The sequence below is a fragment of the Castor canadensis genome, chromosome 14, assembly GCF_047511655.1.
Source record: "Castor canadensis chromosome 14, mCasCan1.hap1v2, whole genome shotgun sequence".
NCBI classification, from domain to species: Eukaryota; Metazoa; Chordata; class Mammalia; order Rodentia; family Castoridae; genus Castor; species Castor canadensis.
The window spans coordinates 10,467,135-10,487,154 of NC_133399.1; the positions used below are offsets into that span (position 1 = coordinate 10,467,135).

Below are 20,020 nucleotides of genomic sequence, written 5' to 3' on the forward strand. Positions count from 1 at the left end.
TAATGTTGTTCTCCCTAAAGTATTAAAGGAACCTCTTTTATCTTTATGGGAAGCTGTTCCTGTTGTAGTTAGTATTCCCCATTCCTTCCAAATGGCTGCATAAGCATACAAGATCAGGAAGGCATACTTAGAATCTGTATAGATGTTCACTCTGTTCTTTTGACAGTCTTAGGGCTACTATTAAGGGTCACTACTTCTGCCAATTGAGCACTTGTATTAGGAGGAAGAGGACCTGATTTGAGGATGCCAAATTCTGGCATGCAAACCCTGCAGGTCTGACACCATTTTTGACAAAGGAACTGCCATCAGTGTCTAATTCTAGATCTGAGTTTTTAAGAACCAATCAGTAAGTCGGGTCAGGCAGCATAATTTTCCATAAGTACCTCCTCATATAAGTGTTCAGGATTTCTCTCTGCCTCTGGTAGAAGGCATGCAGGATTTAGGCTCTGACAGGTCCTTAAAGTAGACAGCTGTCAGATAACCAAAGTTCTCCTTTTGAGTTTAAAATTCCCCCTATGTCCTGTGGGGTGTAAAGTGTTAAGGGGCAGTTTAGGATAAGTTTCTGAGCTTCAGCCACTAGAAGGCTTATTTCAGCCATTGCTCTAAGGCATCCTGGTGATCCCTTGGCTACCTGATCTAACTCTTTGCTTAAGTAACTTACTGGCTGGGGAGTGATGCCCCAGAGCTGATGCCCAAGGCCAGTCCTCCCTTTTCATAGACATATAGTTGAATCTTGTCTTGTACCAGGAGGACCCAGGATGGGAGCTGTCATAAGAGCCTTTTTAAACTGGTGGAATGCATTTTTTAAAAACTTGTTATCCCATTCAATAAAGGGCTTGGTATCCTTTTGTGCTTCCTTAAGGATTTGATATAAGGGCCTGGCTAGGTTTGCATATCCCAGGATCCAAATTCTGCAGTACCCTGTGACCCCCCAAAAAGCCTTCAATTGCTTTAGAGCTTTAGGTAGAGGAAACATCAGGATTGGACAGATTCTATCTTCTCCTAGAGACCTCATTTCTTTCTCCAGGACAAGACCTAAATATGTAACCCTACACTGGCACAATTGGGCTTTTTCTTTAGAGATCTTATAACCTCTATCTGCTAAGAAATTTAGTAAGGATTCAGTGGCTCATAAAATGACAGGCTCACTCAGTCCACAGAGCAGGAGGTCATCTACATATTGTAGCAGAGTAGCTTGTGGATACTGCCATTCTGCCAAGTCTTGGGTTAAAGGTGGGGGCTGTCTCTGAATCCTTGGGGAGGACAGTCCAAGTGACCTGTCCAGTCTTTCTTGTGGAGTCCTCAAAGGCAAAGATAGGTTGACTTTTAGGGTGTAAGAGAATGCAAAAGAAGGCATCCTTTAAATCCAGGACAGAGTAGTAAGCAGTACCTGGAGGTATTTGGGCTATAAGCATATAGGGATTTGAAACTGCAGGGTGGAGAGGCACTACTGCTTTGTTGATCAGGCGGAGATCCTGGACTAGCCTCCATTTGTTAGGTCCCTTCCTGAAACCGAGAATAGGAGTATTATATGGGCTGGAGCATTCTATTAGCAGTCCCTGTCTCTTTAAGTCTTTGATTATGGGAATTAGCCCCTCCTTAACTTCTGGCTTTAAAGGATATTGTTTTTGATGGGGAAACCAGGAGGGTCGTTGAGATGAATTAGGACTGGGGCAGCTGTTTGTGCCTGTTCCATGTTGTGTCCATCTGTCTACACTGTGGGAAAGTTACTGGAGTTTCTAAGGATCCTTGCTGTACCCTTGAGGCTTGATTACCCATCTGAAAAGGGAAACAAGGGAAAATTGGTCACCTTAACAGAAGTTTCTCCTTTTATCTAGGCATCCCCAGATGAGGAGAAACATTAGAGGGAGAGGGCGTCCCTCCCTCCCTTGCTCCTTCCACTGCCACCTGTGGCCAAAGTTGTGGAGGATTTACAGATATTTAAGGTGCGGCCACCCCCCTGAAATGACCTTTGACCAATCTCTTATCTATTTTGACTTGCCTGTTTGCCCTGCAGCCCAGGCAGGCCTGGTTCTCCTCTACCAGCTGAAGGCTTGTCATTTAAAAATAACTCTATCAAAGTAACCAAGAGGGCTTGCATGGCCAGTGGGAGGACCCCTGTAGAGGTGTGGATGGGGACTCCTGATGAAGTAGACTTTTGTCCTCCTTTATATTTTGTGAGGCATATATGCTTTTTATGAAAAGAAAAAGCGAGAGCGTCTGAAGGCTTTTGCTTTGGTAAGGGGCAAAAATGGAGAAGACCTGAGGTTTTTGCCTTTTAACTGTTTTTTTTTTTCTTTTTCCTTTCCCTGAGGGCAGGCTGCAGAACCTGTTTAACCAGGTAACCTGATGCTTGACAATGACAGTTAAGTCTAAATTGGAGACTAGCACTTTCTGGTGCCTGTAGGGATTTTCCCCAAATTCCCTGAAGAAAGAAGCTCATTGCTGTTTAGAGTAAATGGGGGTAGGGGGACACTCAGACTGAACTTCCTGGGAAAGGGGAAGGAGAGGATGAGGTTGGGGGAAAAGAGTTTCCAGGCTCAAAGCATGAGGGATTACTGGTCATCACTGCTGTCCAGGTCGATCCAGCCCAAGGGCAGTACTGGAGCAATGGAAGCAAAGGGTGACCTCCACTCTTAGACCTCAGAAACCAGGAAGAAAGCCTAAGAGATGTCATTGTCTATTCACCTCAGACATGTCTGGAGGGGTCTGAGACTTAGCCACCTTTGGAGCCTCAAGGCGGGTCGGGAAGTTGCGTCTCCAGCCTTTGGATGACACTGGGGAGTGCCCCGGCCAGAACACTTTTGGCTTGAAGACAAACTTTCCTTTCCTCTGACTGCTTTTGGACCTCCTCTTAAGCGGGTCAGAGATTGAAAGGGATAGTTTAGAGTTTAAGGAGAAGGAAAAAAAACCCTTGGTGCACTGAAGTTGGGCTCCACCCACGTAGCACTGACAAGTCCGGTATAAACTCCTGCCTGGCATCTGATTGCCCTCAGATTGCCTGCCTTACAGCTGTGATGGGCTCAGAGCTTTTCCTCAGTTTCCCAAGGGAGAAAACCTCCTTAACAAGGCAGAGAGAGAGAGAGAGAGAGAGAAAAGATCAACCTGAGAGTTCCACCACAGCTAGGCCATGGTGGGGGGCCTCTCCTGGAAAACAGACTCCATCAGAGTGCCTGATGCTCATGGCCACATTCCTAGGCAGCTTTTCCCAGTTTGGCACAACCTATACTGACCTCAGGTGATGGCTGCTCCCTTCATTTGTCACCAAATATGACGCACAGATGACATGCGCAGGAATTTCAGGTGCTCAGGTTTCTTGAGCCTGCTCTGAGAATGAAAGCACAGACAGACTCCAACAGCAAAGGTCGGAAAGACTTTACTTGTAGAGAAGAGAAAAACTGCATATTGGGGAATCCAGGGGGACCAGGAAACCGGTGATTACCTGAGTCAGGGTGGGGAGTGGGTTTTATAGCCCTTTTTCTGTGTGTATTGCCTGAGGGCGGAGATGCCTTTCAGAAGCAGACAGGCATTCCCTGGAGGAAAAGTGTCTCCTTGACCTCCTGAGGTCTGTCCTTCAATGTATAACGGAAAAAAGATTGGCCAAAGAACACAAAGAGAGAAGTCAGGCATTCAGCCTCATTTCCCAGGGGACTCCACGTTCAGAAGATTAAACTCCTGGTAAACTTACTCATGAGGAAAGATTCAGATACTGCCTGATAGGGGTTTATTAACCATAACTACAGGTGCCCCCTTTACCAGAAAACTCCAGATGGCAAACTCTCTATGTCTGAAAGTGGGACAAAGAACAAATACTTGATGACACTGCATGCCCACATCAATGGGAGATACACGATGCCTTTTCTCCATTTGGCAGAACTCAAAAGGATCTTCGCCCTCACTTTCTCAGTTGGCACAAATCACACTTTGATGACACTAACTCAGTGTTTGCAAAAAAGAACTCAGAGGTTGACTTTACCCACAATCTGAAATCCTGGTAAACTGTAGTGATTGAAGAAGTTTCAATTCCAGGTCTTTCTGGTGAGGAGCAGCAGGCAAGTGCAGACAAATGCCCTTTCTACTTTGAATTCAGGGAGTCAAACTTTTTCTTTTTTGACAAAGCTACCACATGGGCAGACATAATTTCCTGATTCCCAATTTTTGAATGCAGAAAAGAATCAAGTATTAGGAATAAAACTTCCTCCTCCCTTCAGGCAGTTCACAACCTGTCCGTTATGGTGACCTCAGGGTTCAAAGTCCTCTGGTCCAGAATCAGCTGCCCCCCTCCTCCCACCTGCTTTCTACTTCTGTTTGCTCCTCTCTGGAAAATACAATCCTCCTCTGTCTCACCCTAGGAGACTTGGGGACCTAGCAACTGTGCCTCCCCTGCTGCCACACCTCATCCAAATAGAGGTCCTCATCACTTCACTAGCTTTTCCATTGTAAAATCAGTTCTACAAACAGTGGGGACAGGTGACCTTGACAACAGAGGGTCACAACATGCCCTCCCTTCTGACTCCTGACCCTGTGCATGGTGACTGCCATTTCTAGGGTGTTGGGCAATTTGGGGAGGACATAAAACACAGGGTTCATAGCCAATGTCAGAAAATGGCCTGAGGATATGTCATAGAGTATACACAAAGCTTCCCAACCCTGAAGACTCTGGGAAACCAGGTGACACTGTGGAAGGGTCATGGGGATTCCACTCTAAAGAGTCCCCCAACTCGACAAGCCACGCATGAGGCAGAAGCCAATGTTGACCACTGTCACTGTGCAGTTAGGGACACTTGGGGCCACAGGCCAAGCTGACCAGAGGGTTCCAGGAAGCCAAGGTGGCTGCTCACATCACAAAGTGGACAGACATAGGTCCTAATTCAGGCCCAGTGCCAGAGGAGCCAGGGCTGAGAGGAGTCAGCTGTGATGGTGGGTTGCACACCAGGGCTGCAGAAGGCCTCATCCCTCAGCACCACTCCACCTCACTGTGAGTGGAGTGAGGCCAAATCTCAATGTCCTTTTGATTTGCATTTCCTTTATGGCTAAGGAAGTTGGTCATTTCTTCAGGCTTATAATGGCTCTCTGTGTTTCTTCTTTTCAGGACTGTTTTTACAGTTGATTTGTAAGTTTACTAATTTTATTATTTGTCTTTTGCTGTTTAAGTTTTTATGTTCTGTATCCCATCTGAATATTAATCCATTCTCAGATGAACAGGTGGAAAAAACGCCCCATTCTGTGGGCTCCTTCTTTACTCTGGTAATTGCTTCCTGGAACACTTTTTAATCTGATGCAATCCTTTTGGTAGCACTGTGAACTCTGCAATCAGAAGACTTCCAAATTCTTTGTTTCCCACCAAGAAGAATCCATGGAAGGGCACGTAGGTGTAAATGGAGTTTATTACATGTACGGAAGGGAAATACAAAAGGGAGCATATTGAGCCCAAGAGGAATCTGTAGTGAGGAGAGTGCTTCCATTCTGCAGGTGTTTTTAAAACTTATGCTGACCTATGGGAAGGGAGGAACCAGTGACTCCCATCCAAAAATCAATGAGTGGGGAGGGGCATGGGCAGTTCGGGGGCCAGGTGAGGGTGGTACCTGAGCCTGGGCACGGTCAATCGGAAATGCAATATTTTTCTGAGACCCAAACTTTCCCTACCTCTAGCCTGCCTCAATCCCTTTTGTCAATTCTGTCTCCTATTTCTGAGGTATTAGAGTCCCATTCAGAAAGTTGTTGGCTCTGCCCATCTCTTACTACATTTTACTGTACTGGTTTCAAAGTTTCAGGTCTACATTAAATCCTTCAGGCATTTTTTTATATTAAGCATAATTTTACTAAAGACTCTGGGAAAACAAGAAACACACAAGGTCATATAAAAGTATGTGAATAACAGCTCTTAGGCTCCATGCCAATCTTGTGTGTCTTAAGACAAAAGAGGACACTGTTCCTACAGCCAAGATGCCCCACTACTGACAAATGGATCCAGAAAATGTGGTATCTATACACAATGGAATTTTATGCAGCCATGAAAAAGAACAAAATGTTATCATTCGCTGGTAAATGGATGGAATTGGAGAACATCATTCTGAGTGAGGTTAGCCTGGCCCAAAAGACCAAAAATTGTATGTTCTCCCTCATATGCGGACATTAGATCAAGAGCAAACACAACAAGGGGATTGAACTTTGATCACAAGATAAAAGCGAGTGCACACAAGGGAGGTATGAGGATAGGTAAGACACCTAAAAAATTAACTAGCATTTGTTGCCCTCAATGCAGAGAAACTAAAGCAAATACCTTAAAAGCAACTGAGGCCAATAGGAGAAGGGGACCAGGAACTACAGAAAAGGTTAGATCAAAAAGAATTAACCTAGAAGGTAACACACACGCACAGGGAATGAATGTGAGTCAACTCCCTGTATAGCTATCCTTATCTCAACTAGCAAAAACTCTTGGTGCCTCCTATTATTGCTTATACTCTCTCTTCAACAAAATTAGAGATAAGGGCAAAATAGTTTCTGTCGGGTATCGAAGGGGAGGGGGGGAGAAGGGGGGAGTGGTTGGTAAGGGAGGGGGTGGGGGCAGGGGAGAGAAATGACCCAAGCATTGTATGCACATATGAATAATAAAAAAATAAAAAATTAAAATTAAAAAAAAAAAACAGGACACTGTTCCTGTAAGAAGTGCTCAAGTTGCTTTTGTGGAAACCCCTGACTCCTTCGTTGGGCACATGAATTAACTTAAAACCGAAGAACCTTGGCATCCCTGCTTCCATTTTGTATTTGTCTTTGCTCTAAGCCATTATTTTTGCAGTCACTTTGGAATCACCTTGGATTCCAGAATGGACAGAACTGAAGACATCTTTTTGACATGGAACTGAAACTACTCCCAACAGTAAATCTTCCTGAGATGAAGCACTTGCCTGACTCCAATTAACAACTTCTGACCCTGTCCCAGAAGAAAGACTGAGATAATGACCAACCAGACCACACCTGTGACTGACTGCTTAGTTATGTATAGCTTTTCTGCCCTGTCCCCAGTTCTTTCTCTGCTTAAACCTGCAGCTTATGTCTGTATGTCAAAGATGGCTGAAGATGTAAAACATATATGGTAAATTTTTCTATTCTATTGTCTGATTATGTCTTCACTCTTAATATCATAAATATTCTTCTAGCAGATTTTAGTTGCTCTTGATTACCCAGATTTGGTAAAATAGAAAAAGTTAGTTAATCTGTGTTATACCCCACTTTTTTTTTAACCCTTGAGACATTTTATTTGTATGCCTATTTTACATTCCCCCTAAAAGAATCCCACGATTTTCCCTCCAGTGATTGCCTTCCTTCTGCATTGTTTGTGTGGCAGCTGAGGTTGAATGGATAATGCAACTAGAATAACAAGATGGAAGCAGATGATTCTGCCATTTTTCTAGATATTTGAGCAGCATATGTTTAATCCTCCTGTGAGGTTGACAGCAATTTTCACAACTCTGTGATCATCAATGGTTTGAAATTTGAAATGTAACCATCCTTCATATCCCAGTTAGAAACCAGACAGCAATGTCAGGGTATGGCCCTATCAGGACCAGGCTTTTGCCTCTCTTCTCAGGTGGGTGATGCTCTTCAGATTGTCAGCCAGAACAGTCATGCACACCACATGACGGCATGGAAAGACAGTAGAAAGAGCTACTCATATACTTCTTAAATCTTGTTGCAGCAATCCAAAGGTCTGTGAGTCACCACAGCTTTCTACCCCATCTACCTCAACATGAACATGAGAGAGCGTACCTTTCTCCATTGCTGAGGACAGTCACTCTGAGTATTACCTCAGTTTTTTTGTTTGTTTTTGCGATACTGGGATTTGAAGTCACAGCCTCACACTCGCTAAGCAAGTATTCTACCACTTGAGCCAGTCCACCAATCTATTGTTTTGTTCAGTATTTTTAAGATAGTGTATCACCAACTATTTGCTCTGCTGGCTTCAAACAGTGATCCTGCTGATCTCTGCCTCCTGACTAGCTAGGAGTACAGACATGACGTTCCAGTGCCAGGCTAATGCTGACTTCGTAAACTACAAGCACTGAACAAGACCCCAAGTACAGGAGGTCCAGCATCAAGGATTCAATTTTAAACTTGAACTCAAAGACTGTCTTCACTGGTGGAGTGACTCAAGAACAGAACACCTTCATAACAAGCTCCAAACAATGAGTTCAAAGGCCAGTATCTTCTAAAGAGAAAAAAAAAGAACAGTCCTTTTTATAGCTGAATTTGAGAATTAGTTTCTAGAGATGATGCTGAAGTGATGTCCTGCCCATGAAGATGAAATGAGACAAGTGTCCCTCCAGTGTTTCACATGCTACCCCCTTAGGCAAGCCAAAGACCACATTCTCTTCCAAGTACAGCTGATAATACTATTATATTTATTTGGATGTATGTTATCATTATATGCAGTGCTACAATGTCACCAAACATTGTGACTGACATTTATAGAACAAAGCCTTTTGACAGAATCTATTTAATCATTTTACTTTATGAATACCAATTTATGAAAAATACCAAATAGCCAAGTTGTGTTATCAATTATGTGAATCACTCTTAGTCACATGTAAGAATGAAAGTTGGAGAAATGGCATGATATTCATCCTTAAGAATTAAAGAAATCATTTATGTTTTGATGTCATTATCTGCCCAAAGGAGATCCCCACTGGGTAAAGTGGGACCACGAACCATTTGTTAAGAATCAACTTTGTGAACTTCCAGCTACTGATGAGTCATGTCTACACATGAGAATATTGGCTTGCTGGAATGCTGATGGGTTCAATTTCTTTAGCTATTCCTGAGCTTTTAGCTAAGATTGTTTACATCTATACCCTACGCTGACAGATCATCAAGAGTCTTAAGTTTACATCTCAGTTAGGAGAAATGAGGCACAAGTCTATGTTTGAAGTAGGCCAAGGGAGAGCAGAGGCTCTTGGGTTGGCCTGTAGTTAACAGGAGGTTTCTAACAGAAATGTGCATCTCAGGAACCAAAAGAAAGCCTGCAGGTACCATCAATGTGTACATATGTAAGTAAATGTAAAAATGATAAAATATAAGGAGAAAAGAAAAAAAAGGAAACTGTAGAAATGTGTTCCTTCAATTTTCAGAATTGGAAAGTCCAGGGACATGGCACCAGGACTTCTTGAAGGTCTTCATGGCGAATCCTCCCATCAGAATGCGATTGGGTAACACAACTGAAGCTCATTACACCAGGACCTATAAAGAGGGGCATTCATCCTTGAGGCCCAGACCTCATCACTTCAATACTGCCCAAAAGAGGAAACTGGTGAGAAGCCAGACCCATGCAAATAGTTCAGGAGACTCTATTTAAAAAAAACAAAACAAAACAAAAAGAACCAACACACAAAAAAGGCTGCAGAGTGGCTCAAGAAGTAGGTGTGTCTACCAACCAAGGATGTGAACTCAAAACCAGTATCATAAAAAAAAACCTCCCCACCTCCCAACACATTCAACAAGCTATTAACGAACAATACAGAATATGTGTCTGGGAAGCAGAATCTGCCCATACAAAGGAAAGATCCATCACTCAAAATGGTTTTAAGAATGGAAACTTGTTTTGGCCTTCTGTGTCTTTCCTGACTTACTGGGACATCTCAGAAGCTGCACGTCTACTTCCCAAAAGCTCCATCTCTCCTTCCAGTGACAGAGATGAAGAGCATGGTGGTATGGAAGAGAACAAAAACAGGACAGGATAAACTTGAATCAGTAAGCAAGGTTGGGTCGTCATTAGTAATTAAGGTAAAATTATACCTTTGAGAATTTTTTGGATAGTACTAGGATTTAAATTCTGGCCTCTGGCTTGTTAGGCAGGCACTCTACTCTCTACCACAAGAGCAACTCTGCCAGCCATTTTTTAATGGAACTTTTGAGATGACATCACTTGAATTATTTGATTGGGCTGGCATGGAACTGCTATCCTCCTGATCTCTGCCTCTTGAGTAGCTAGGATTACAAGAGCAAGTCACTAGTACCTGGTATCTGTGAGCATTTTGTGGTTACTTTCCTGTCACAACAGGAAGACACAGTATTTATTTTAAATGACAACTTTGCTGTCTTTTTTATATTTAAAAGGTTTTGATCTTGGGTGTGTTCTTACATGAAGACTTTGTAACATCTCTCCCAGTGAGGATTTCTCAGCACAATATGCTATTTTATATTCTTCAACTTAACACAAATGATTAGAGGCATTCCCAGTTTACATGGTAGGTAGCTACTTCCCTTTCTTATCCAGTGTTATATCTGCTAGAGAGTTCATGTGATAATGGGGCCTTTCCACATTCTGTATTTAGTAAATGTCTCCTGAATGGGTCCACCCATGCCTCTTAAGGGAATCAGAACAAATGAAGGATTTTCCACATTGTTTGCATTTACATTTTCTCACCTGTGTGTATTCATTCATGTCTTCAAAGGTTATTGTGTCAAATAAAGGTTTTCCATATTGCTTGAATACAAAGTGCTTCTCTCCACTGTGACATCATATTTGTACTCAAATGTCAATTAAAGAAATGAAGATTTTCTCACATTACTTAGTTTTTCTGCCCTATGAATATGTTCAGGTTTTGAACATGAGTCAAAGACAAGATGGCTTTTCCCCAGTGCTTACATACATAAGTTGTCTCCCCAATGTGGTCTTTCGTGTATTTCACATAACAAGAAGTACTAGAGGCTTTTCCACACTGTTTACTTTACTGTGGTTTCTCTTCCCACTTGTGTATCTGACTAGAACTGTGACACCCAAAGGCATAGTCGCCGTATATTGTTAAGTCTCTTTACAGTGACAGCCATGTCATGCTTCTGAAGGCATTTGCGAGACCTAAGATTTTGCCCACATCTCTTATGTTCATCCAGATTTTCTGCGTATTCCAGTTATCTCATTTGTGTCCTATAAGGGTTTTCTGAGGGACAGTCGCAAATGAGTTTATAGGTTGCTTCCTGGACAGGTTACACTTATTGCTCCCTGTAGCCCAGGCTTCCTCCCCTTGAGTGAACCTGGCCCAGTCTTGGGTAGAATTGCATTTAACCAAACCAGTCTGGAATTTCCAGACTAGGCTTCTTACCATGTGTCTTAGCATCTTCTGCTGTCCTTTCCAATCACTACTTTTATGAAGTTTGTGGTTCTGGAGGAATGGCTCAAGTGGTAAAGTGTCTGCCTTGGGAAAAATGTGCTACCATAAATGAACTGGGTACTAATTTAGCTGTAAGAAATGAATTACATTTTCTTCTTGCTGCTAGCCATGGCTGTATTGCTTGCGTCACTCCTCTAGGACCAAGTTGGATTCTTTTCTCCTTCTTTTTGGTTTATAATTAAAATATATCATCTATACATATTTTGTGGATTTCCACTTGAGTTTTGACATGTGTTTACTAGCATACGTTACTGTACAAAGAGCTTTCACTGTGCTATTACCATACAATCCCATAATGTACTTTCGTAAGTTTCATCCCATTACTTTTTCTTCTCATCGTGCTCCTTCCTCCCTGCCTTTTAGATTAATGGGCTTCATTGCACTATTTTAATGGATCCATATAATGCTCCCCTTCACACTCATCCTTTCATGATATTGGTATTTTCTATCCCTTTCCCAGTGAATTCCACCTCAAAAGTCCCACTTGCACATTCTTGTAAAAGCTTTAGATTATGCATATTATATAAAATGTGCAGCATTTTTCTTTCTGAGACTTGTTCATTTTGCTTAACATGAAGATCTTTGGCTCTGTCCATTTTCCTGCAAATTATAATCCCATTTTTTCTTTATGGGTGTGTAATATTAATATATATATTGCATTTTCATATTGTTACATTGGTTGTTTGGCATGGAGGCTAATTCCATAGCTTGCTCATTGTCAATAGTGCTACAATACACACAGGCATTACATTCCTTCCCGTGTATGCCCAGGAAAAGTACAGCAGAGGCAAGCACATAGCAGTTCTATTGTTATTGGGATTTTTTGGCGCTACTGGTGTTTGAACTTGGGAACCCCAACTTGCTAGAAAGACCTTCTACTACTTGAGCCACTTCATAGGCACTGAATGGTATTGAGTATTTTTAAGACAGTTTCTCAGAGCTATTTGCCCTCACTGGCTTCAAACTCTGTTCTTCCTGGTCTCTGCTTTCAAACAGCCAGGATTAAAAGTGATCCCAATGGTGCCCAGATATCAATTATAAAAATATTTTAATTAGTTATTTGAATGTACAATAAACCAGTATTTGCTATTTCTGTTCTGATGTGATCTTTGGAATTAATAGTATTACTATGTTTTTGGGGTTGGAGCAGCACTGGGGCTTCAACTCAGGGCCTTCACTCTTGTTAGGCTGGCACTGTTACCCTATGATCCACTCTGCCAGCCTTTAGAAATTATATTATACAAGCTCAAAAAGTGAGTTGTAAGCCCAGAAACAGGATATCTGTAGCCCAGATATCTATGTCTGACAAGGAATCAGTGCTAAAAAGTCACAGCCTTGACCAACTTGTACAAATAAGTGATTGTACCCATGCAAGGGATTGACTGTCCTTATTTTCTCTCTACATTACATGACTAGTCCTCTCAGAATGGCCTATTCTCCTCTAGTGTGTGTTTGTTAATTTTAATTTTGAACTAGCACACACTCACAATACAAAGAGATTTCACTGTGATTGTTTTATATATGCAGATAGTGGCTTGAGGTATTTTGAATTCATATTGGTACCAGAAGACAAGTATCTAGCTGCAGAATTCTACATATAAATTTCCAGTTTTCCAACACTGTCTTTCTAGAATATTTTTGGCACCTTTGTCAAAGATAAGAAGAGTCTATGAGTCTGGGTTTATTTCTGAGACTATTTTATCATTTTTACTTTTAATATACATATAGGGTAAAAAATTAATAATGTAAAATGTTTTGAAATATATGTATATTACAGCATGGTGAAATCAGACTACCCTCTAAATATAGTACTTCATATCCCTATAATTTCATTGTGATTAAAACACTGAAATTCTAATTCTTTAGTGATTTTCTTGAATATTGTAATTAAGTGCTGTCACCATATTTGATAAAAGTTCAGTTCAACTTGTGCCTCCTCCACATCTGATATTTTGTCTTTAACTCATGTCTTCATATGTACAATGATTTTTCATAAATGGTATATAAAGTTGCTTATTTTCAAATTAATGCTATCACTTTCTTTTAATTGGTACATTTACATATTACACATGTAGATATAGCTGATACAGTTTGAGTAAATTGTATCATACTATAATCTTTTTTTTCATTTTCTTCTTTTGGTGGTACTGTGTTCATACATTTTAACAACATGTAAGGAAAAGAAGGCTTTCCCACATGGCTTACATATAAAGTACTTTCATTGACTGTGACTTGGTTCATGTCTTTCAAGGACACTCAACTAAAGTAGGCTTTCCCACACTGGTAACTTACATAAGTTTTGCCCCAGGGTGAGTTTGTGTATGTTTTCAAAGGTTGCTGAAAGAATAGAAGGGTTTCCTACATTGTTTGCATTCATAAGGACTCACTCCAGTGTGAATTCATTCATGTATTTTGAAGTACCTGGATGAAGTAAAGGCTTTTCCACATTACTTACATGCAAAAATCATCTCTCCAGTGTGAATTCGTTCATGTATTTTGAGGTACCTGGAAGAACTAAAAGCTTTTCCACATTGTTTACATACATAGGGTTTCTCACTACTGTGGGTTTTCACATGTCTTCGAAGATCACTGGACCAATAGAAGGCTTTACCACATTGTTTACATGCATAAGGTTTTGCTCCAATGTGAATTCCTTCATGTAATTTCAGATACCAGGAAGAAATGAAAGCTTTGCCACACAGCTTGCATACATATGGTCTCTCACTACTATGAATTTGTTCATGTCTTCTACGGCCACTGCATGAATAGAAGGCTTTCCCACACTGTTTACATTCATAAGATTTCAATCCAGTGTGAATTCCTTCATGTGTTTTGAGGTAACTGGAAGAACTAAAAGCTTTCCCACATTGCTGGCATACATAGGGTTTCTCACCACTGTGAGTTTTTACATGTCTTCGAAGGTCACTGGACCAATAGAAGGCTTTCCCACATTGTTTACATGCATAAGGTTTTGCTCCAATGTGAATTCCTTCATGCAATTTCAGGTACCAGGAAGAAGTGAAAGCTTTGCCACACTGCTTGCATACATATGGATTCTCACTACAATGAACTTGTTCATGTCTTCTTTGGCCACTGTATGAATAGAAGGCTTTCCCACACTGTTTACATTCATAAGATTTCAATCCAGTGTGAATTTCTTCATGTATTTTGAGGTAACTGGAAGAACTAAAAGCTTTCCCACATTTCTTACATACACAGGGTTTCTCACCACTGTGGGTTTTTACATATTCCTGATACTCATGTGGCTCAGGTTCACTCTGAGTACTGAAGGGTAGACTCAGGGATGGATGCCTGATGAAGATTTTTTTACATATGTAGTTTTCATTTGATCCCATTCTAGTAGGAGTATTATTGCTCATAATATGATATGGAGTATGGCTGAAGACTTCTCCAAACTGAGTATCTTCTATGTGTGCACAGAATCTCCCTACCACTTCATTTCTAGAAATAAAGAGAACCACATTACTAACCTGTTTTAATAAATACTTACCAGAAGTAATGGTTTTATGGCCTGAAAAAATTTCTGAATATGTTGCATGGTTCCAGGGAAGATATTATCAAAGCAGTGGTATTGTTACAGGTATCTAAAGAATTCATCCCAGTATTTTGCAAACACTGACTATCTACATTACATTCAAATACATTTGAGTATTGTACATGGAAAAAGGTGTGACGAAAATCATTTAGATTTTGAAGTATTTGCATAATGCTAAGAAGGTATACTGAAGATTATAGGCACCAACCCAAACACAGAATTCATTTTCTTCAAACACACCATATATTCACACCCTGAAGGAAAGTTCATAATATTTTTCACAATTTATTGCATGAAACAACATTTTTGTACATTAAAACAAGAGAAATTATCACTTAGGGCATCATGTTAGTACTCCATATTTCTGATACTGGAAATATTTTGGACTGGGAATTTCCTTTGGGGTTTTTTTTTTTTGGTACTGGTGTTTAAACTGAAGGCCTCATAGTAGCTAGGATGGTACTCTTACCATCTGCGCCAGTCTGCCAAACCTTCTACATATTAGGAATTTTTTAGTTAGGATTTCCAGAATTATTTGCCTGAATATGGTTTCAAACTTTGATCATCCTGATCTATGCCTCCCAATTATCTATGATTATAGGTGTCAGTCATCAGCACCTGGCTCATTTTTTGTTGTTGTTTTGTTTTTTTGGTTAAGGATAAGGTTTGAACCCAAGGCACGATGTTTGAAAACCAACCCTTATTCTGGCTAGGTTGGCAGTACACTGTGTCACTTCAGCCAGTTTACCAGCCCACAACATTGTTTTCTTCTTGGAACATTTTATTCTGGGTTGTTGGAGGAGCTCAAGTGGCAGAGCACCTGTGTAGCAAGCTGGAGGCCCAGGATTCAATCCTGAGAACAGAGGGAAACAATACAATTTTACAATGACTCTTTTAATTCTTCTTTTTTGTGGACTGGGGTTTGAACTCAGTGCTTCACACCTGCAATGTATGCATTCTATCTCTTGGGACACACCTATAGTCCTTTTTGATTCTTATTATTCTTTTTTTTTTTTCTTTCTCTTTTTTTTTTTCTCTTTGATTCTTAAGTGACACTTCTTGGTCTCTTTCTTTTCCTTTTTAACATTTTCTACATGATATTTATACACAGGATTTCATTATGACATTTCCCTATGTACATATATTATATCCCAGTTTGTTTCATCCCCTCCACTATTCTTCCTCCTACCTAATTCCCCACCTTAAAAAAACTTCAACAGGTTTCAATGTTCCATATAAATGCATGTACAGAAAATACATCAAAATGGTGAGGAGAGTGGCTGACTCCTGTAATCCTTGCTATTAGGAAGAGTGAGACTGAGAGGATCCAGGCTCAAGGTCCACCACGGCAAACATTTCTCAAGACCCCATATCCAACAAACCAAGAGCAAAATGGACTGGAGATATGCCACAAGTGCTAGTATGCTTGCCGTGCCAGTGCCAAGGGCAGAGTTCAAACCATAATCCCCACACACCAATAAAGGTAAATCAACTATACCCTGCTTTACCCTCTTCATTTACTCTCTCCCCTCTCACTACTGACCTCCTCTTCAAATGACCTGTTTCACATTCCTTTCCTTCAGTGTTTAAGTTGCTTTCTCCTGTGAATGCCAATTACCTTAGAATTCTTCTGGAATTTTTGTACACCTCTTCAATGGTCTGATCTTCCTCGGCTTTTTGTTATTTTTTATAAAATAGAGACAGAAAAAGAAAACATCTTGAATAATATTACTATAGAAAATCTACTAGATTCTAAGTAGGCTTATGGTATAGTGTGCCAACACCTGGTATATCCTCTGAACTTATGGTTTCCACATTTTGAATCATTCCAAAGCACTGATGAGCAACAAACACTGTTTCTCTCATTGACTAAGGGAGTGAAGTCATTCTTACCAACAGAGGCCAGGTTCCTGAAGGTTTCTACCATCACATCCCTGTACAGCTTCTGTTGTGAAGGATCCAGCAAAGCCCACTCTTCCTGGGTGAACTTGACACACACGTCATCAAAGGTCACAGATGCCTAAAACATTACAAGCGTATTTCAAGGAGAAGTTCAGATAGACAGTACTGAAGATACAGACTTCAACTATTCACATCATGCTGTGCTCAGAAAGTGTTCATTCCATGTCTTGGTTATTAAACTCTTGCTCTTCATGCAAACTCACACCCGCTCACACAGAAGTTTTACTTCTAGCTGGAAAATAGTTGTGAAAACAACAACAGTAGCTCCTGAATCACCCCAATTACTTCTTAAAGAGTAGGTCTATAATTTCTGTCAACCAATGAACTTCAACTGAGCTTGCACAAGGCAATTAATATCACTAGGGTTGGTGGAATGTTGCCCTGAGTTCAAACCACATTCCCACAAGGAACAAGAAAAAAGAAAACAAACAATGTCACTTGACTATTTAGCCAAGCTGCCTTCTAACTGTGACCCTCTTAATCTCTGCCTCCTGACTAGCTGGGATTACAGTCACTAGCCACCAGCACCAACAATATTCTATTTCTGTAATTCCCTTGGCACGTCTCTCAGAGTGCTTACAACATTCTAACATAATCATTAGAGGCAGCTTAACTGATCAGTCCCCAAAATACACTCTGGATGACTAATCTCTAATGAGCTGACCTGACAGGTACAACATCACACCTCTTGTCACAGCCCGTTACAGAGGAAGTCCAGTGCGCACACTGTGATTGGAGTAAAACAAAACTTCAACACTTCTAATTGGTTACTTTTTTTAGTATATTATCCTTTTATTACAGATTTTACTTGTTTTGGCAGTACCGGGATTTGAACATAGGGCTTCATAATTGGTACAAATGCATTCTACCACTTGAGCTACTCTGTCATCCCCCTGGCTGGTTTTTATGATCAAACTTAAATATAAGACTCATGAAGGATAATTCATTAAGGCAATGGAAGTACATGAAGACTGTTAATTTGGCAATGTCAAAATAGTGAAAAAAGAAAAATGGCATATGATCTAAGAAACAGCTCATTGTCACCAAGATTTCACTCCTCACACATACCAATAATATTCCTGAATTCCCCAAAACAAACCTTTCACTAGTCAACAAAAATTACTTCCCTGAATTTTGCAAATACAGTAAAACCTCTGGACCAAGAAAAGGAGAGCTACTGTCCCTCATATAAGATATTGAAAGTATGGTATTCATCACACAGCACCATTAATATAGAGATTAACAAATATATCGCTGATAAGGAAAAGCATCTTCAATGAACTGACATGTATACATGAAATTGATTCATAGTAGAGTAGCCATGGAAGAACAGTAGTAGAAATTGCAATCTCTTTAATACAGGATGTACCAACAAACTAGCACCTACTGAGAGCGAGCAGTGTAGTCCCATCTATAATGGGCAATAATACAATTGTAAATTGAAATGGGACATACCCAACTTCAATATTTTAAGAAGGGAATGCACTTTGGGCCTAATGAGACTTTATTCATGAGGAAACAATGAGCCCTAAGACATGGAGACATTCAATTTTATACAAAAATTATTGGAGTCCAGGTGCCTATAATCCTAGCTACTCAAGAGGCAGAGATAAGGACGACTAAAGGTCAAAGCCAGTCCTTGGCAAATAGTTTGGGAATCCTGATATCAAAAACAGCCATCAGAAAAAGGACTGCAGGAGTGGTTCAAGCAGTAAGAGCATCTGACTAGCAAGTGTGATGTGCTGAGGTCAAACCCCAGTGCCACAAACAAACAATAAACAAAACAAAACCAAAATAAAAACCTACATTGCTAAAGTTGACAGTCAAGACTTTGACCACACAAATGAAGAGTCACAGAGGATCAGTTCCTGGTGCTGAAGCAGGAACATGGAATAATTTAACTCTGGGGACTTACCAGTTCCTGCCTTCCCCTCCTATCACTTTGGAAATGATCTGTGTTTTACTTATTATTGGCCAGAGGCAAACTCTCACCTGAGGTCAATTTAAGGTTGTAACCTAAAGAATCCATCCTCTCCATAATCTCTTTCTCCAGGATACCACCTGATGAGTCTTTCTTTAAACCTGATCTTCAGAGATTTTCTTCATGAACATGTTACAGATTGACTACAAGAATGCTGGGAATGCCAAAACAAAACTCTCAGTCCATGGCAAACAGAATCACCACCTCAGACTGACAAAATATCTGGACCATCTGCCTAGCCAAGTGTGTGGTCCTGACTTCAAGTCCCAGAATTACCAACCCCTTCTAAAAAAAAAAACTCAAATAGAGACAACTAATCAAACATGAGCTCTCCCCCTTGTTCCTCTGCTTTCATTGACCCCTTGACCTTCACAGGGGCACTGTTCAGAGGTTGGCAAATTTGCATATACAAGTCCCACTTACCCATTTGAAACACTGTTTTCATACCTGCTATCAGTAAACCATGAACTTGTTTGTGGGAGGGGTAAATTATAAACTATAAATACCCTTTTCTTTTTCTTTTTTTTGTGGTACCGGGGTTTAAATTGAGGGCATCTTGCTTGCAGACCAGCCTCACTTGAGCCATACTTCCAGTCCATTTAGCTCTGGTAATATTGGAGATGGGGGTCTGCTAAACTATTTGGCCTGGCTGCTTGGAAGCAGAAGCCTCCCAGTAACAGCCTCCATTGAATCCTAGCAGGCTATCTTTTCAAGCACTATAACTGTCCCTTTCTTCAATCCAACTGAGACTCTCTTATGTTGTTCAATTTAAATCACTCATTTGAAATTATCTTCCAGAAATCACTCATGTCTTGGGTGAAGACATCATTTTGATTCTCTTTTCCCTAACCTCTTAACACAACATGGCCATCGAGAACATACGGAGAATTCTTAATTGACTGTTACCTTTGTAAATACCAGGGGTCTTAGCACAACCTTATAAATCCACACTTCAGAGATGCTGTGTGGAAATTAGAGCTAATATCTGTTCAAGAGGGAATTCCATTATTTAAGGAGTAGCAATTGATAAAATTACAGGTGACACTATTCAGAACAATTTCTTTCTTATGACTGAAATCTTCCAAGAAAGCAATAAAGCTAATTGAAGTGGGAGTAAGGACAGTTGCTGAGGAAACATTTAAGATGAGTCCCAAAATAATGTATTAATTTACATAGGCAGGGGATAGGATTCAGAGAACACAGCAGAATAAGAACTATGATGAATTTATTCTTCCTAACAAAAAATTTCACTGCCAACACCTCTCCTATATGGGTATTTTGAATGTCAGGAGACTACTGAAGGCTTGTCATTTTCAGAAAAAGGATTGGATGATAAATTGTACTTAATTTTAG

At 40.5% G+C, this 20,020-nt stretch overlaps 1 protein-coding gene across 26 annotated transcripts in view; it reads right to left on the minus strand.

Annotated features, from left to right (window-relative positions):
• Positions 1 to 6,589: 6,589 nt before the first annotated feature.
• Positions 6,590 to 20,020, minus strand: part of LOC109678387 (uncharacterized) — a 128,238-nt gene continuing 114,807 nt past the window's right edge. For all 26 annotated transcript variants that reach the window (XM_074053781.1, XM_074053778.1, XM_074053779.1 and 23 more), the window contains 3 exons: positions 16,618 to 16,744; positions 16,343 to 16,397; positions 6,590 to 14,630 (listed from right to left, as the gene is read on the minus strand). In XM_074053781.1, coding sequence (XP_073909882.1) covers positions 13,616 to 14,630; positions 16,343 to 16,397; positions 16,618 to 16,744 — 1,197 coding nt within the window. In that variant the 3' untranslated portion in view covers positions 6,590 to 13,615. The remainder of the gene's footprint in view (positions 14,631 to 16,342; positions 16,398 to 16,617; positions 16,745 to 20,020) is intronic.